We start from the raw sequence: 18,534 nt of genomic DNA, 5'->3' as shown, positions 1-18,534 counted from the left end.
TATATTATAAATATTATATATTATATTATATTACATTACTTTATAAATTATACTTGAAGCCTCTGACAAATACTGAAGATATTGCTATAAATACCCCCACCCCCTCCAACATCAATCTTGATGTTCAGACTTATTTAAAGTAATATTGAAATAGCTCAATTAAAAGTACCCAATAAATGTGGATAATACATATATATATATATATATATATATATATATATATATATATATATATATATATATATATATAACATATAAGATTCAAATACTTATAATAATAATAGTTAGTAGCTATTAGTTAACTAGCTGCTTATTAGCATGCATATTACTAGAATATTATCCATTTATAACATATAATTATTATTAATAACATATTAATTCTACATCCCTAATCTTCACAACTATCTTAATATATGTCAATAAGCAGAACATTTGGAATGTATTGAGGGAAAAGTTGTAGTTAATAGTAAATAAGTGTTCCATATTCTAAAGTAATGTTTTGAGGACTTGGAGTTAATGAATTTGTATGTTTCCATATAATGTCCTTAAAAAATAAGACACATTTAGACATTGAAGAAATAGAAGAAGAAATATGAAAGTAGTTTTTTTTAATCATTTTATTTCATTGAACATCGAAAATCAGTTTTTAACAAAAGCAGCTTAACAAAGGATTTTTGCTAGGCATTTTTGAACGAACAGGTTTCAGTGTTCTTTAATTCATAGCTGTGTTTGCCCATTAGAGCCAGTGTGATTCCTGCAGTTGTGGGAATTTGTCAAAAGTGCATGTGAGTGTATTGTCAGCATGTGTGAGTATGTGTGCTTCAGCGAAGGTCAGTTATGCTTGGAGAAAAGCCTTCTGGACGACGACGGCTCGAGGTGTTGGTACTCGGCGCTGGTGGCGAGGTGAAGGGAAGGAAGGTGTATAAAAGGGGTTGATTTACTCCTTGCTTGCAGCCTTTTGGAGGGTTTCGAAAATAGCCATGAAGTGAGGCTTCAGCTCCTCTCCCAGCTGGGTCATCTTTTTCCTCAGTTCTCCAGAACTCACGGTCTTGCGGAACTCCAGCGCTCCCTTCTCCATCTGATCCTTATATTCCTGGATGTAGGGCTCCAGTGTAGTCTTCAGGTCCTGGAGATGCTCCGTCACCTTCTCGCGCACAAGCTCCAAGATGGGCATCAGCTTGGACTTGGTCTCCTCCCAGTTGGTTGTGATCTTTTCCTTCAAGCTCTTGACCAAAGGCTCCAGCTTGGTCCTCACCTCCTCCATGTGCTGTTGCTGCTTGATCATGTACTCCTCCAGGAAGGGCTTCACCTCGTCTCTGTACTCCTGGAAGTGCTTCTCCAGCACCTGCCTGAGCTCCTCGCGCTTGGGTTCCAGCTGCTTGCGCAGGTCTTCGACGTCCTTGGTCAGCTTCTCGCGGATGGGAGCAGTGGACTCCAGCAACTGGACTCCGAATGGGCCGGCGGCTTGGAAGCCGTGCTGAAAGTAGCCATGGATGTTGTCAATGGACTGGCCCAGGAACTCCCTAAACAGGATGAGGATTTAAGTTAGCTTTTGCTGGAACAATCACATAAGATCAGAATCAACCCTTCGGAGCTATATGTACGTTCTTACTTGTAGTCTTTGAATTCGGTGTCGTCGAGGTGAGTGAGGGCCTTGTGCGCCGCCTGCTTCGCCTGATCTCCGTAAAGCTGGAACGCAGTCTTCACATGGTCCAGCTGCGAAGGCGGTTCATCCCGAAGGAATCGGGCCTGGCAGCCTGAGCAAAGCACACACACATTCAGAATAAAACTGAAAGGTTTAGAAACAGGATACATACATGTCTTCTTCGGAAAAAAGTCTTGATATCTCATAAAATGTTTAACAAAATTGATCTTGGTATACGTTAAAATAAGACAACAATGCTGATGAAGCAAACCATGTGTTGACAGTGTTGAGAGAAACAGTACCTGCCAGCAAAACAGCGAGGGAGAGGACGACAAACCTCATCATAGATCTGCGTCAAAAACAACAGAAAAAAACATCAGATGTTGTTAATCACAATGAAGACACAGCCTTTAGATTTCAAAGGGAAAGTGGACACTGCAGCATATGTCAGTTTATCAGACTAGACTAATTAATCCCAGATTAGACAGAGTTACAAAGCAGATTAGCTCTCAACCACTGCATAATCTCAAATCCCTGGATTGACTTGGTCACATTGTTGAGAACCTGGAGAACTTGAGTCTAACTCGATTTTCCTTGACAAGATTCCATAGAAATGATAAACTTCTACAATAAGTGATCTCATTTCACTAATACAGGCTCATCATTAGTCTTCAAAACAAAATGATTACTTTTGGTACTTTTAAAAATAAAATGAACACCAAAACACAGATTATAAATCAATGCAAGCTCCAAAACGCCCCTGGTGTTTCCAGGTGAAGCTCTGCTACGAGGACTGCTTACCTGTTGATGTAGCTGGTCTGGGAAGAGACTGAAGAGCAGGACCAGACAGGGCTCTTTTATAGGGCCGAGCGGGAGGGAGGGGGCCCGAACCTCAACCCCTCACCTCCTCGTCGCACGGTTCAAAGGTTCCCTATCGAGGGGACGGGGGGAGGACAGCACATGCACGCCTGCTGGCCCACAACTAGAAGAAAACCTCACAGATACAACATTTCAGCCAAAATGTCCTTCACATTCTCATTTAACGGTGATACATAAATATGACGTTTGTTAACATTATATACACCAGTTAATCCAGTCATATTAAATCACATTTTTGTCTTAGATACATACATTTCATTTAGATTTTTAGGTGACCTGAAAAAATATTTTACAGCGTAGTCTTAACATTAGTATTTTTACACATATTACATATATTACTATGTTACACTTCATCAGCATCTGTGTGTTACTCAGGATGTGCTGATGGGATTAGCAGGATACTGAACTTTGTTACATGATTTAATCATATTGTTCTTGGAACGGCACACAAGAATGTAAATAATGACATTTAGCATAGCCTAATGATCTGTTTTTGTCCTGAACTTTGACCCCATAGAATTCAACCACAGACAAAATGTTGAACGCAACAGGATCGACTCAAAAGTATTTGGAAAACAACCTTTTTTTTCTAAATTTACTAATCTAAATGTTAGGGGCAAATGTATTCTCAGGTGTGGTGCATTTAATCTGAGTTGGGAAAATATATTTTACAGAAAACACTTATCAGAGAATCATTTTTCTTTTAAAAAGAAATGACTTAATCCTACTTTAAAATGTTGCAGCTTAGATTTCGTGTGCATTTTGCATTCATTTGTTTTTGCTAATATAAAGTAATGCGTCATCAAAGCTCCAGTGTATCACACACACACACACACACACGCACACTCACACACACACACACACACACACACACACACACACACACACACACACACACACACACACACACACACACACACACACACACACACACACACACACACACACACACACACACACACACACACACACACACACACACAAACACACACACACACACACACACACAATCTCTCGCCTCATGTGGAGATTCTCCAGAGGCCAATCGCGGCCGGAGCCAAAGGGCGACTCTCTCAGACGGGGAGAGAGTCAGATCACTAACATGGGCCTCAAAAAGAGTCACTTCTTCAGTCACATGCCATCTGATCGCCTTTGATTTGTTTTCAGAGAGAAAAGGGTTTTTTCTCACAAACTCTATACAACATAAAATCTGCAAAAAAAAACAAAAAACAAAAAAACCTAAGTGGGTTCATGATTTGTGCGTATCAGCTCATCTGAGTAGGAGTTTAAGTAAACGAGCAAACATAAAGTGTAATTTGTTCAGGAGAAAATCAATGTCAGTAGTATTTCAGGCCTTTCCTTGTAAGGGCCAGGTCTTATCTGAATGTCCTCCCTGATAAGGGCCTCCGGGGCAATCGGTCTGTGAGGAGAGTGTCGTAATCATTCCTAGAACAAACTGTCTGTTTGACCACAGCAGGAGTCTGCCAGCGCTCCAGGGGTCAAGGGTCAGCACAAAACACCCACTGTGCAGCTCTGTGCGGAAAACTGAAACATTCAGGAGCAGTCCTTTTCAAAATCAACTGCTTCAGAATAATGACTCTAAAACGGACTTTCACACATTGATATTTCTTCATTCAGCAAAAGCTTTTATCCAAACCGACTGAAAATAATACTAATAATAAAAGAGCCCAGCTTGAAGCATGTTCCTGCAGCTTAAAAACACAATCAGTCTTTGCTTTAAAAAACTTCAGAAGTAATGCATTACAGATGAAATCAATTAAACTCACAGAGTAACACACTCCACACAAATCACAAACATACTGTCCACTGTGTATTTACTCTTTGAAAAGGAACAATCAAATATTTTCAATGGTTATATTTGCCCCCATAAATCTAGAAACGAAATATTTCACTACTTCACCCATTTATTCCCACTGGTCTCAATAGTGACCGCCAAAAAGTTCTAAAACTGTTACTGACTGGCATTTTAGTGCACTTCCTGGAAATACTGAAAAACTAAGTTTTCTTGAGTACTGCAGACAACCAGAGCAGTTCACGTCCTGTACGCACCAACACTGCACTCAGGTCAAAGTTCAAACAATAATGATATGTTACAATAACGTAACCATTTTGAAACTTGTATTTGTTTGTGTTTCATCTCAGTATTCCTATCAATGATGTGTAAAGGATTAGAAGAAGGCGATCAATCAGAGTTTAAAATAGTGGGGCAGAGATATATCATTATATATACATTATCCCACCGCTCACAACCATGATCACCAGAAAACACACTTTTTACACACACTGTTGCAAAAATAAATAAAATTCGACAGATAATTATTATTCCAAAGTGTTACTAATGACACCATTCAGAAAAGTGCTGTCCTGAGTGTTTTGAGATCAAGCGTGAAAGGATGAAGTGTTTCTGTGATCTGTCGTTCACGTCTTTCATCTTCACGAGTGTCCTGATGAATATCTATAGACGTCGTTCTCACCTCTCAGTCTCCATCCTGGAGCTGGAGCTTCTTCACACTCTTTTGTTTAAAGAGTGGTCGTATTTAAGTACACAAGAAATGATTTGACTTTCTTCAGAGGCTTTTCCCGTGGCTGCCTTCCTTTTAGTGTTTCTCAGGCACAGGACTAGCGATTTGGAAAATGGATTGGATAAATAGACAAACTCATTTAAAAAATATTTAATTTTTTACTTTACAGAACACATTTAAAGTTCTTGCATCAGCCTCCCTACATCACACATTTTAAAGTTTCATGAAGCTATGTTGAATTGTATTGCTTTACCGCCTAAATTCCAGAAATGAGAAGATTGGAAAATTTTAATAAAATCCAAACTAATAGATTTTCAAATCACATGAGCCTATATTTTATTCACAATGAAACACAGAGAACATGACAAATGTTTAAATTCATGTCATGTCTGCTACAGGTCTCAAAACAGCTGGGTCTTCAAAAAAAAAGGGTTATGTTCATGAGATTATGAGTTTCTGGAGTTCTGCTGTTGGAATTTAGTCCCGTTCTTACCTGATATAAGTTTCCAGCTGCTGAAGAGTCCTTCAATGATGCACCAAATGTTTTCTCTAGGTGAAAGGTCTGAATTCAGATCTGGACTCCTCTACTATGAAGTCATGCCGTGGTAATATCAGCAGTATGTGGTTTAGTATTGTCCTGCTGAAATACACAAGACCTTTCCTGTCATAGACGTCATCTGGAGGGCAGCATATGTTGCTCTAAAACCTTTATGAAACCAAAACATGAAGCTGCTTATGCGGTTATAAACCTTCACACCATCAGAGATGCTAACCTTGGTAACACGCTGAAGATCCCCTCTTTAGCTCTGAGGACACGGCGTCTGGGATTTTCAAGACTGTCTAATTTGGACTCATCTGACCACAGAACGCTTTTCCACTTTGAAACAGTCCAATGTGTCTAGACAGTTTTGGGCCGTTTTCACATCCCAGACAGCAACATAGTGTTGGCCCAGATATGGCCCACATCTGGCCTGTGTGAAATCCATGAGGACAGATGTGAGACACTAGTTGCTGTAGATATGGCTTCTTTTTATCATGATAGAGCTTTAGTTGTTATCTGCAGACGGCTGGGATGATTGTGTTTACCCACAGAGGTTTCTGGAAGTATTCCTGGGTCATTTAGTAATGTCTGATAGAGTCATGTGAGGAGTGTCTTATCATGTTTCACAGATGAGAGGCTCTGTCCATCTTTACTTCTGAGAGACTCTCTAAGACATCTCTTTTAGCTAATCATGATGTCACTTAACGTAATTAGTTGCTAGACGTTCTTCCAGCTGATTTTTTTCTTTCTATTTGTTATGTTATGTCCCAACAATTCTAGAATTCGGTTTGTATTTTTTTTTGCATTTTCACATCCATAGCAAGCATTTTGATAAGAAAGGATAACAAATTCAGAAAAATGAAAACGTGAGCAAGGACCTCGCGCTGCTGGATTCAGTGTGCGCTCAAGAGCCTTCATAATCCATTTCACTTACAGTAAAATAAACAATAATGCCAGTTTTATGAAGACATATTCACCGTGCATTTGTCTACGGATAATTATTTCAAGCAATTAAGATCTCATCTAAAACTGTTCCTTTATGGTCAAACGTGGTTGATTGCTCACTAAACGAGGCCAATAAAGGGTCAAGTTACAATCATTATAAAACCCTGCTCTTTCACCTCATAAACCCCAGCAGCCTGAAGTCGTTGTGAAAGCGAGGTAAAAGAGTGCCTGTGAGAAGACATTAATGTTCGCTCCAGGAACACTAGCCATGATTAGCCTGCATATAAACGCATCTGTTAGGAATCATTTAAATCAGAAGTGTTCTTACGCGTTTTAACTTATTATGTGGGCCGTGTGTTCAAGGCTCACTGGGGTTACGTTTACTCTCCCAAACAGACGCCCACCTGCGCTGATAAAGAAGGTGTTTGCTGTTAGTCAATGTCTGCGCTGAGCTCTGGCCTCACGTCCAGCAAACCTCAAAGTCGAGAGCTACATCACGCACAGATTCGCTCCACATTCATTTAAGGATGTTAGCTTGTGTCACATATTCTTTTCACTTTTCAGCTCTTTACTGCCGACCGGCGGCAGAAGGATGGTTTTTAAAACCTGCTTTCATGAAAATAATCAGGACACATCCATACACATGCGTAGAAATCTGTTAAAAAGGGATAGCCAGAGATTTCCATGGATAAACTGCATTTATTACCTCAAACAGCTCTAGTTATTCTAGTTATTTATCAGTCTTTGAAAAACAAAAATGTAATCGCAGCTTAACAATGTCGATGTCTATAAATATTACCTTCATTAATCCTACAACAAATTTAATGCTTAATGCTTAACTTGCTTAAACATTAGTTTAAAAAATGAAATAACCACAATAATAACAGAACAATATAGTCCATAGTAAATGGGTTTATTTATCCACAGTTTGCAGAACTCAATGCCGTTTGCTAAGTGTTCACCAACATTACCCAAGAAAATATACATATATATATATATATATATATATATATATATATATATATATATGATATGGAGAAATATCCTTTGTTTGTGTGGACTGTAAGCCCATGTCTAGAACACAGAAGGTTTCCAGCAGCTCAGAGAGAGAGCGTGAGGAACACATCAGAGACGAGAAGACATCTCCTCCAGAGCAACAAGAACTCATGGGTTAGCTGTGTTAACAAAAATATCTCTCTACAGTACGTTATTTCTCCAATAAGAAAATAAAAGATTATTTTTCCATGTAAAAACTTTCTAAAAGAAGCTTTTGTAGTTTTATATAGAAATACAACAAAACCAAAGACATACATTACAACCAATGCAATTAATGAACATTATACAAAATAAAGTTGTAAAAATTAAAAAAAAAACACAACAAAAAACTTAAATAATTCCGTTGAATCTTTCCTATGATATCAATCCTGGGGTAGAAACACATACTGGACCACGAGCAGAGTCTGCATTACACAGAGATATTATTCTTTAATAAACAGACTGCGCAGAACTTTCAGTTTAATTCATTTTTTGCAGCAGTCGGGTTCCTCAGAGAACCTTTCACGGACTCTTTTTGCCAGTCATTTTAATAATCTAAATAATCTTTGTTTTGTGCAATGAAAATGTTCCATTGATTCCACTGATTTATATCAACATGTCTGGGTTCAGTTTCAACTCAAAATAACATATTCTATGTTTGTTCAGACACTTAGATAGGCTTAGATTTTGATAATAGCAGTAGACAAATAAATGTCCAAAAAAAATAAAAATAAAAATAATAATTTAAAAGTAACATGTCTGTATGCATTTTCTTTTTTCATAACATTACCTTAATTATAGTTTGGGGTTTAAATGTGATTCACTATCAAGACAATAATGTTACAATGCAGAAAAAGGTCTTTTATTTTTTGTCTTTTGTTATTTTGTGTTGAAATGCGACCCAGACGTGAATCCCGTTGCGATCTCACTCACTCCGCTGATTTTCTCTGTTAATACGCCTCTTTCTGCGTGTGCATCTGCTCCTGGATCTTCTGCAGCATCTCCTGCATCCGCCTCAACTGCAACGAGAACAGAAGCTCAGTCAGACCCCATCAATCAATAATCGGAGAGTCACGTGATGGGAATCAGTGCTTGCTCGGTTTTAGGCTTTTCCAACGCTCATCTTTTTTTGACTAGTATTTACAAATGATATGAGATGAATGCACACTCCGATATGAACGTGATGTGTTTCTGTGAAGCGCAGCTGAATTTTCAGCATCTTTTCTCCACGTGATCCTTCAGAAATCCACTTTATCATGTGTGCGTGTCTTCATCTCAGGTTTTTGTGTGTAGAACTGCTTCTGTGTGCTGATGTTCTGTTTGTGTTCAGAGTGATTCAGAGCTGAACTCGAAGTAAACCTTTGAACAGTGTGTAGGAAGTGTCCAGAGTGCTTGCGTATGAACACAGATGCGTCATATCAAATCATATCACCAGTGTTTAGAAGACTTTAATAACAGCAACAAGTTCATAACAGGTAACGACTTCAACACAACCCTAGTCAAAATAAATATACTAAAATGTATTTGAGACACATTTATTTTATGCTACAGATACATTGAAAGTCCCCTGGAACTGTACTTTTAGTACACTAAACTATTATACTTCAACAGCTCATTTTGTGCTTAATGCACTTTCCTTGCTCAGAAGCAGTACTGAAGTCGTATTAAAGATATCTGATTGTGCTAACGTTGAGGAAACCTCAGATACACTTAAATATCACGCTTTTAAAGATATTGTTCAAATATCATAAAGTCATCAATAGTGTCAGTAAAACACATTTAAGCTCAATATTAAGAAATCTGCCTTGTGCATAAGTAGTAAAAAAATACCTAACTAAATGAACAAATACAAAATAAATAAATAAAACATAATAATTTTTATATCAGCAAGTCTCAGGCAAAAGAATCTGTAAATATATTAAAAGATTTAAATTATACTATAAATTATAAATGTATTGAATATATTTTTACTAGGGAATGTCTCCACACATTTCCTTTATTTTGTAGTAAGGAAGCAAATTTTAAACCAAATAAAAATCTCCTATATTCCAAAACATACAAAATGCCAGAACTAATAAATACTCCATTCTTTAAATAAACAGCCTTTAATGTTGTGAGATGCCCATGGGTTTTATTTGGGTTTTTAATGTTTTATTATTTAATGTTTGTTTTTTTATTAATAAATGAACACCTTTTTAAAAATTGCTTGTCATTAAAATAATAGTCATTATTCCAAAAGAATCATTAATAGCTATTCATAATTTTCTTTACATATTGTATATATACTTCTAATTTGAGTAACTTCATAATTTCATCTTAAAAAATCCCTTTTTGGTCAATGACGTTCATCTTTAATGTTGATCTTAATGTCGATCTTTAATGTTGTTCATATAACAACAGAATAAGTGAGCTTTCTCTGACAGCGTTTCTGCGCGACACCTGAAGTTATTGGCTAAGGTTGATCAGCAGACGTCTGGATGCAGGGTTAAAGTGCATCACACAGAGACTGCAGGGGGCGCCAGTGATCTGAGGCTCCTGTGATTAGACTCTATGGGCTACGGGCTACAGACGGCGCTAGGAGCCTGTGGCGTGAGGCTCGGGGCCGGGGCCGGGGCCGGAGGGAGGGTCCTCGCAGGGCTCTGTCACAGAGAGCTGTTCATCATGCGTTTGCTCGTGTGGATCTCGGCTCGGGGAATGGCGTACCTCCTCGTCTTTCTCGCGGATCAGCTTCTCCGTCTCGCTGTCGGTGACGCCGGGCACCATGGGAATGGGGAAGTCGGTGCCGCTCTCCCTGGTCAGTTTGCTGCTCGGAGCAAAACAGCACATGCATGCATGAGAGCATGAGAACGGCTGTGGAGAACGGCTCTGAACACACATCTAGTGCTTCACAAGCCACAGAGCTCAAAACCGATAGATCAGATAACTACCATCGAGTGTGTATATTATATAAAGTCCTAAATCAGGGTTCCTACACATTTTCCATTTGTAAATTTCAGATTTTTTCAAGGTCAAATTTCAAAATTGCACATTTTTTTAAGTGACTTCTGAACATTTTTGTGCCGTAAAGAAACTATTCACATGCTTACGGCTTGCAGATTAATGAATAGAACACCTGAAGACTCGCTCAAAAACCCTTCCTTGTGGTAATACCCGTAAAATGAAGACCTAATGTCCGCCAGAATACAGCTGCGTACAAGCTCCTGTTTGCCTATAAAAAGATTGGCTTTGTTGAAAAAAAGTCTCTGTTAGGCCACTGTTGAATATCAAGGCCGATTTCTTAGGTCTCTTTCATGCATATTCTATGACAGCCAAGACACCACAAAGCTAAATGAGCCCATCGTCCTGTATTTCTCATGCACACATAATAATATTCAATGCCAATAATATTTTGAGAAAAACACAAAATGCAAAACATTTTACATAATTAAAAAGAGCACCTTGAATTCATTCATTGGTGTCTGACAATAACTCATGAATCACTAAACAGCTGCCATGAAAACACTTGTATGATAAACTTATTGGCATTAAATTCTTAATTTTATATATATATATATATAAAAACTAAATGGGGGCGGAGTAGGAACCCTGACAGAAACCGCTACATGATCATCAATATTATGTCATATACTGTATATAAACTTGCTAATGTGTTTAGGTGAGGTCACACTGAGCATGTGAGGTGGTCAGTGTGCTGCGTGACGAAGCGTGACGAAGCGTGGCGAGGCGTACTTGCGGTTGCGCTCTTTCACCACCATGCGGGTCATGCTCTGGATGCACTGCGCTCTGTAGTTCTCGTAGTGTGTTTCCCGGGTCACGTCCTTCAGATCCTGCATGTGTGTTCGGACCAGCATGTTCCTCAGCTTCACAAAGTCACAGTGCGCTGGGTTCTCCACTGTCCAACACACACACACACACACACACACACAGTCTGCCAGTGAGCATCACACAGCGGTATCTTCATGTAAAGGATTGGGTGTTTGACAGGTTCTGCAGGTGTTTGTTGTCAGGATCATACCTTCTACAATGCCCCAGGGGTACAGACGTCCTCGGACCCTCTTGCCTTTGGCCTCCACCACTGTGTTACTGCCGATCACGGCGAAGGGGATGCTGTCCTGCGGGACAACCGTCACATCGGTTTATTTGTAGAAACAGACAACAATACATTGTATGGGGCAAAATTAGCCACTTTCCTTTATGACAATAATCATTAAAATATTAAGTAGAGATTGTGTACCAAATTTTTTTTATGCATTTCAAAGTATTTCAAAATATGCATAAGAAAAATATGTTTACTGAAACATATAAACATAATATGTTTACAGCTGGATGTGTTTTCTGACTTTGAGCTCTTGGTCTTGCTGTTTGAAGTCCTCGTCCTCGTCTGAATCACAGTCTGGGAACTGGTAGATCTTTATTCCGTACTGCTCGATCTCCTCCCGGATCTGAAGGGTTTGACACTGAAATAAGTCCACTGGACATCTCTACACAAACCGCACAGGTTCGGACAGCTTGAGCACTTGCCTTGATTTTCTTTTTCTTGACCTCTGTTGGGGTCAGCGTGTCGGCTTTAGCTAGCACAGGAACAATGTTGACCTTCTCGTGAAGAGCCTTCATAAACTCCACATCCAGAGGCCGTAACCTGACACAAGAACACAGTCATCTCTTTCACACTTTATTCTGACAGTCCACTTCACACTTCATTCTACTAACTATAATAACTCTGTAACTACATGTGTACTAACTCTCAGAGTAGACTGTTAGGGTTAGTAGAATACGTTTCTAATAATAGTCAGAAATGTATGTTGTGCTGTTAGAAGATATCTAGCAGATAGTCTACTAATACTCTAATGACTGCTAGTTGACATGTAGTTACTTACTGTTAGTAGAATACTGAGTATAAGTGAAATAACGATTGAAAATACTGTGAAGTATGAAAATAAGGTGCTACTGAGCAAATTACTGCGTGGCAGGACAGACCTTGAATTATAAATAAAGCTCAGTCACATTTTAAGGTTTTTTTCTGAACAGAGAGCAGTAACAGCAGCTGACCAGCAGAGGACACACAGATCATTTAGTGTGCTGAATGACTGAAACAAGACATGTTTCTTTGTCCAGTAAAGACTCTCAGATATGATCTGCTGGGTCAAGCGTCTGGAAGAGCTAGTTCAATCAACACGTCAATCAGTGTGGTAACAAATACGTGGAACAAAAATGAGTGAAGTGAAAGTATATCTGGAATAAATGGAAATGTGTCTGTGTTTTCCTCCACTCGTACCCGTGACCGAAGGGCGAGATGAAGTACAGGCAGCAGTGAACACGGTTGTCCTGGATGTTCTTGCGGTTCAGTCCGCTCTCGTCTCTGAAGTACTGCTCAAACTGCTGGTCGATGTAGTCTGCCACCGACTTCCAGCTGAACGCACATCACAGTATTAGAGTAGCATGGTCGTAGCGTCTAGCTTTCTAAAGCGAATCACTGTCTCACGGTAATAGGATCTACTGAGATCTTAAACTAACTAACTAACCCTAACTAACCCTAAAGCCCTTCGTGTACCATTCAGTGTTATTGACAGCGTCCCCAAAGCCTGGTGTGTCCACGATCGTGAGCTTCAGCTTCACACCCTTCTCCTCGATGTCCACCGTGTGTTTGGTGATCTCCACCGTCTGAGTGATCCTCTCTACCAACACACACGATTATTAGACTATTATACAGTGTAGGGAAGAGACGACCGCCAGAGATGAACCTCACCTTCAGCATTGAGCAGCTTTCTGTCCTTGTAGAGATCTGTGAGGAACAGACTGTTGACCAGGGTGGACTTTCCCAAACCGGACTCTCCTGTGAGGAAGAACAACTCCACCATCATCATCATCATCATCATCATCATCATCATGATCAACACTGACATCAAAGCAACAGTTTACCCAGACACAAATGTTTTCTCATCACTTCTCAAACAGCTTCAATATTAGTAAGTGAAATAATAAAGGTTTACTAAATTATTTTTGGGTGAACTATGATATGAAGAAAAGGAGAACACTAACCCTAACACTTTTACACCGTTTTAAAGGTAATTTGATGTTAAAATTACCTGCTACCATTAAAGTGAAGTCAAAGCCCTTCTTCACAGATTTGCGGTGAACCTGGTTTGGCAAAGTCGCAAATCCCACATACTCCTTGTCCTGGTCCTACCAAGAAAAAACAAGAAAAGAGGGAGAGCAAGAGAGAATACAAAATATTAAAAAGGTCACTGAACGGATCTTTGACAGAAATAAAACAATCAATTTGTAATGTTTCAAAATGAGTTATATTAAAATTAATATCAATATTAATTAATATAATCCCTGTAATGATGCAAAAATGACATTAACATTTAAAAAGGCAGTTGGTAGATCCTTTTTGCTTCTTGGGTCTCTCTATCTCCTCAACACTGAAGTAGTACAGTGAGATGTACTGTACTGAGGGCTTTGTCTCTTCTCATCATGCTTTATACCAGCAGCAGGACCTGACACACACTGAGTGTTTCTCTCTTCAAATGAAGGAGAAAAGCTCAAATCATGTTCACTATATACAAGCATGCTAGAGACCACCGACAGGATCCTCTTAAAAACACAGGGAGTGACGCACGAAACAAAAAAACAGTTCTAATCCAGAAACAACAGAAGGTAAGTGCTGTATGGGTGCTACTGAGATCCCTCAGTAGTGTGATATAGTGCTGCAACAGTACACAGGAATCCTCAAAGAATACCATGATGATTTCCAACATGGTAGTACAGTGTCGTTCGGAGGGGATTTGGGGGTGCAAAGATTCTGCTATCCCAGCATGCTTTACCTCAGTGGAGTCATAGGGGTCATAGCGGCCCCAGGGGCTCTTAGGCCTGGATGGGCTGATGGGGGACGGCAGGCTAAAGTCCACTCGGCCCCGAGGAGCCCCGTATCTGGACTCGTGGTCTGTGTCTCCGGGGCCCCTGGGGGCCACCGCGGGCCTCAAGAAGGTGGGCGTCCCCGGGGTGTGGGGTCTGCTGTGACCCTCGCCCTCACTATCAGCCCTATGGGGCCCGTGGTGGGCCAGCGGGTGATGTCCCATGATGTGCTCCAGCTCTGAGTCCTCCGAGTCTTCCTTAGGGAAGTGCTGAGGTCAGCAGGGTCGGACAGGTTTGGGTCAGAACACACGGGCAGGAGCGAGAGGGTTTAATATGGACAGTTAAGGGCATGGAGAAGAGAAGCAAAAAGAGAATAGAACGTTTAGTGGTTAGATACAAAACACTGTGCGTGTCATTACAAAAGATTACCACGGTAAACACCTACTACCACTAGCCCAGGAAAGCACCTTCAGTGAAACATTGTGCCAAAAATGAAAGTTACCATGGTAAAAGTTTGACATGGCTTCATGAATTACTAGCACATTAGTAAAAGGATTGTTCTGGATCTTCATGAGCAGTTAGTGTCCACACGGGACGAGAGACACTGGACACACACAGAAAGCTGATTGCTGCTAATAATGACAGGACAGAGTCTATATGAACACTGGGAACGCTTTGACTTGCCTGCCAGAGTCAGCATTTTTCATGATTTTCACAAATATTTCATGGCGTCCAGAATATTGTATGAATACCTAAACATATGATGAATCAAAATAAAAAAGAGTCTCTACTTATAAACAAAAAAGCTGTTTTATTGTGGCTTTGAGCGTTCTTTTTGATCAGCATCAAATGTAGTGAGAGATTAGTTTTAGGTTTAAGATTTTGAGCAAAAAGTTGACAGAAATGCATCTGAATCATATTCGGTAATATTATCAAAGCAAGGAGGAGGTAGATGGCTTCCATCAGTTCTCCTAAAGCTTCACAGGCCTTTACCTCTATCTAGATTGACTTTTCACTCTGTAACATTACGCAGATTTTATTTATATGTTAGTGTTGATGATGGCAGTATTTCTCATATGAGATTGCTTGTTTCTGTGTCTTCCTCATCTGTGTTTTTGATCGGGACATTCAGAACTGTAGAGATGAGTAATAGAGTACAACACTCGAAGAGGAGTAATATTTGTATTTAACCGGGTTGTCTTGTGAAACCTGTTCAGAGAAGGCTGTGAAAGGAGACGAGTTAAACACCATAAACAGCCCCTCTGTCCTGAGGAACAGAACTAATAGTCAGGAAATGTGACGCTCTCTTATACAGCACTCAGGTTTCCACCGCTCTCAACCTGTGTGGATAAATAATGCATTGAGGTGCAGACATGGACCTGCGCCCTGAAGTGAACGTATAATGGTCATGAGCTCAGTCTGCTGGCACAAGCTGGAAAAGGCAAAGACCGATCTGAAGAGATGTCCTGGACGAGCTGAGAGTCCCTCCATCTCTTCTCTAAAGACTGGCTAGTTCAGTTCTCATCTGTGTTTTCCCTTCTGTCTGACTGAACACTTCAAGGCCACATCTGATATGAAATTATCTGATAAAGGACATTTTAAAGACAACACGATATAGCTTTTGCAACCCACTTCACTTAAGTGTTGAAACATTTCTGAACGCGACAATATATTTAACAAGAAAACAGTGTGAGACAGAGCTGGAAGAGTGTGTGGGATGGTGTGTTTCGAGTGTGGGATTACTCTTCTCCTGCAGCGCCGCTCTCACACACTTTGAAGAGGAACACGGAGGATGAAGGTTCAGAGTTTCTCCGAGTGTCCCACAGGCTTGAGATAAATATAATGTTACTGGCACTACAGAACTGCATTAGCAGTTGACCCTCATGACTGATTCAGGTTTTAGATTTTCATGAAAGAATATGAAGACAACCCTTTTTTCCGTAAGAAATTGCTCACAGTACGTCCACAAGGTCGATTGTGACGTGAACTGAGAAAATACGCCGGCTTGCGGAAGAAGGTTCTGTATCTACAGACAGTCTGTGGGGCAGCGTCCTGAGAGGTCAGAGGTCAGGAGGAAGGGGGCTGCATCAGTACCTGGTCCGCCTCATGCTGCCGGGGCTCAGGAGAGGCTGGCACAGAGTCCTGCTCATCTGACGCCGAGTCGGCCTCGCGGTCACTGTCCTCCATGGCCACCGGGGCTACTGTACACTCTGCCATCTCACAGAGAGATTCAGGGCCATGACAGAAAGAGAAAAAGATGAATGCAATGAATTGAAGCGAAAGGCCTTGATGCAGCCAATGGAATTACTCAGGACCGTTAGCTACAGAAGAACGCTGGAAATATTTCAATATTCGTATCTATCTAAAGTAGATATATGTATTTAACAAACAAAAAATGAAGTGGGTCCTATGGTGCGACGGCTAAAATGTAGAAAAACTTAATATGTATCTTCATTGTTAGAGTTACAAATAGCATGAGAGAGGTCAATGTTGGAGTTTTTTTCACATTTATGCTGTCACAGCACAGAATACACTGATACGACAGCGTAAAAAACACACAACTGAACACACAACTCACTAAATGCCTTAAGGCAGTATAAAGTAATGAAGCAACAGCCTCTCAAATGTCTAATTCTAACACTACATGTATTTTTGATAACATTAAAATGTCGTTACAGGCTCTTTGCACATTTTTAGCGATGGCTGTGTTACATGGCGAGACTAGAGATCATAAACCCAGTGGTTTGTATAATGAAGATCATAGGTTATCATTATTACATCTAGTGATTCATAATTACAACGCTACAAAGAATATCAATAGTGACTTGACCAGCAGCACTAATTAAAGGTTTGAGCGATTAGCTGGCAGTGACCCGCTTTACACCCCACGTGTTCTGAACAGATCGATGTTCGATCTCCATCGCCATGGGCTCAATATCACTCAAACACAACCTCCAGAACAGACAGCTACTACAACTCATTTGATACATGCTTTTAGTGTTATATGCAAATGTATAAGCAGAAACCAGTTGGTTGACTTGAAATAGAAAACACACACACACACACACACACACACACACACACACACACACACAGAGTTTTCTGGATTTATAAATAAATCTCTGACGTTGCTCCTCGACTCTAAACAACTCTTCTACATGTTGTGCTAATTAATGTCTAAAACAGCTTTTTTTAGGACAAACATTGCTCTTTATTTTCAGAATAACAAAGTAGACATCAGCTACCTCCCAATGAATATGTATTTGGTCTCCTGGAAGCTAGGCCGAATGAAATGCATTTCCAGCGTAAATGAAAGAGCTGAAATGAGGATGAATCACGTCCTATACTCCACACTCACGCCAGCACACAAGCAAATTCTCACCTGAAGCGCCTCTGTGAGGATGAAACAATCTAAACTTCTTGCCTTGACGAAGCCAGCTCCTCATTCCCTTTCCTCTCTCAGAACCAGCACGGGCTTTTATAGCATCATATCCAGGGACGCTGCGTCCTTCACTGCATCGAGCTGCCCCCGGCCCCAGGGCCCCAATCAGAGCCATGGGCCCCGGATACACACCCAGAGCAGATCTAGAGCGTTCTGGGGAATCAATGACTGAACCGCTCGGTTCAGAGGCCCGGGCAGATCAATGCAGCTCTTTTAGTGTTGCACCAGTGCATGATGGGATTGTCTCACAAGCAGCTGATTTCTGAGAATATCAAAAATGAGCTGCAAATTCCTCAAAACAGGTTGAAAACACCCACTCGTGATTGGTGTGTCTTGTATTCCTTCACATTGGCTCGAGTATAAGACAAGCAGGAAGCAGTGGCCTTTAAGTCACGCATACATCAAACTTTACACAGCAAGTCTGAAAATGTGAATGAATTTCTACAATGTTTGTGGGCTCTATTCCTGCCAGCAGCTCATGGGCAAGAGGCAGCAGCTGGCGGGAGGTAAAGTCAAGTGTGTGATTAGACTCGGTATTAAAGTCTTAAAAGATCTCAATCAGAGCTGCGAAAGATTAAAGAATTTCAGAGCGTGCCCCAGATCTCACTCCCCCTTAAGAACACTGTTTCTAGGTCTAAGAAACAAA

At 40.3% G+C, this 18,534-nt stretch overlaps 2 protein-coding genes and 1 long non-coding RNA gene across 17 annotated transcripts in view; all 3 read right to left on the bottom strand.

Moving 5' to 3' along the window:
• Positions 1 to 599: 599 nt before the first annotated feature.
• Positions 600 to 2,558, bottom strand: apoa1b (apolipoprotein A-Ib). Its single transcript, XM_043259110.1, has 4 exons — positions 2,447 to 2,558; positions 1,948 to 1,994; positions 1,613 to 1,757; positions 600 to 1,523 (listed from the first exon to the last, which is right to left on the bottom strand). The coding sequence occupies exons 2-4, from the start codon at positions 1,988 to 1,990 to the stop codon at positions 938 to 940; spliced, it is 774 nt and encodes a 257-aa protein (XP_043115045.1). The 5' UTR covers positions 1,991 to 1,994; positions 2,447 to 2,558; the 3' UTR covers positions 600 to 937.
• An 860-nt stretch (positions 2,559 to 3,418) lies between these two features.
• Positions 3,419 to 6,788, bottom strand: LOC122359019. Its single transcript, XR_006252676.1, has 3 exons — positions 5,841 to 6,788; positions 5,561 to 5,707; positions 3,419 to 4,057 (listed from the first exon to the last, which is right to left on the bottom strand). It is a non-coding gene; the product is annotated as an uncharacterized LOC122359019 (long non-coding RNA).
• Positions 6,789 to 7,445: 657 nt separating this feature from the next.
• sept4b (septin 4b) overlaps positions 7,446 to 18,534 on the bottom strand; it is a 38,627-nt gene continuing 27,538 nt past the window's right edge. For 4 of the 15 annotated variants that reach the window (XM_043259107.1, XM_043259106.1, XM_043259108.1 and 1 more), the window contains 10 exons: positions 13,675 to 13,771; positions 13,335 to 13,421; positions 13,140 to 13,263; positions 12,864 to 12,998; positions 12,110 to 12,227; positions 11,929 to 12,030; positions 11,604 to 11,700; positions 11,318 to 11,480; positions 10,292 to 10,391; positions 7,446 to 8,607 (listed from right to left, as the gene is read on the bottom strand). In XM_043259107.1, the coding sequence (XP_043115042.1) occupies positions 8,539 to 8,607; positions 10,292 to 10,391; positions 11,318 to 11,480; positions 11,604 to 11,700; positions 11,929 to 12,030; positions 12,110 to 12,227; positions 12,864 to 12,998; positions 13,140 to 13,263; positions 13,335 to 13,421; positions 13,675 to 13,771 (1,092 nt within the window). In that variant the 3' untranslated portion in view covers positions 7,446 to 8,538. Of the gene's footprint in view, positions 8,608 to 10,291; positions 10,392 to 11,317; positions 11,481 to 11,603; positions 11,701 to 11,928; positions 12,031 to 12,109; positions 12,228 to 12,863; positions 12,999 to 13,139; positions 13,264 to 13,334; positions 13,422 to 13,674; positions 13,772 to 14,415; positions 14,716 to 16,540 lie in introns of all 15 variants that reach the window. The other 11 variants (XM_043259097.1, XM_043259098.1, XM_043259104.1 and 8 more) reach the window with 9 other exon arrangements.

The sequence above is a fragment of the Puntigrus tetrazona genome, chromosome 15, assembly GCF_018831695.1.
Source record: "Puntigrus tetrazona isolate hp1 chromosome 15, ASM1883169v1, whole genome shotgun sequence".
NCBI lineage: Eukaryota > Metazoa > Chordata > Actinopteri > Cypriniformes > Cyprinidae > Puntigrus > Puntigrus tetrazona.
This window is presented reverse-complemented; position numbering and strand designations above follow the sequence as displayed.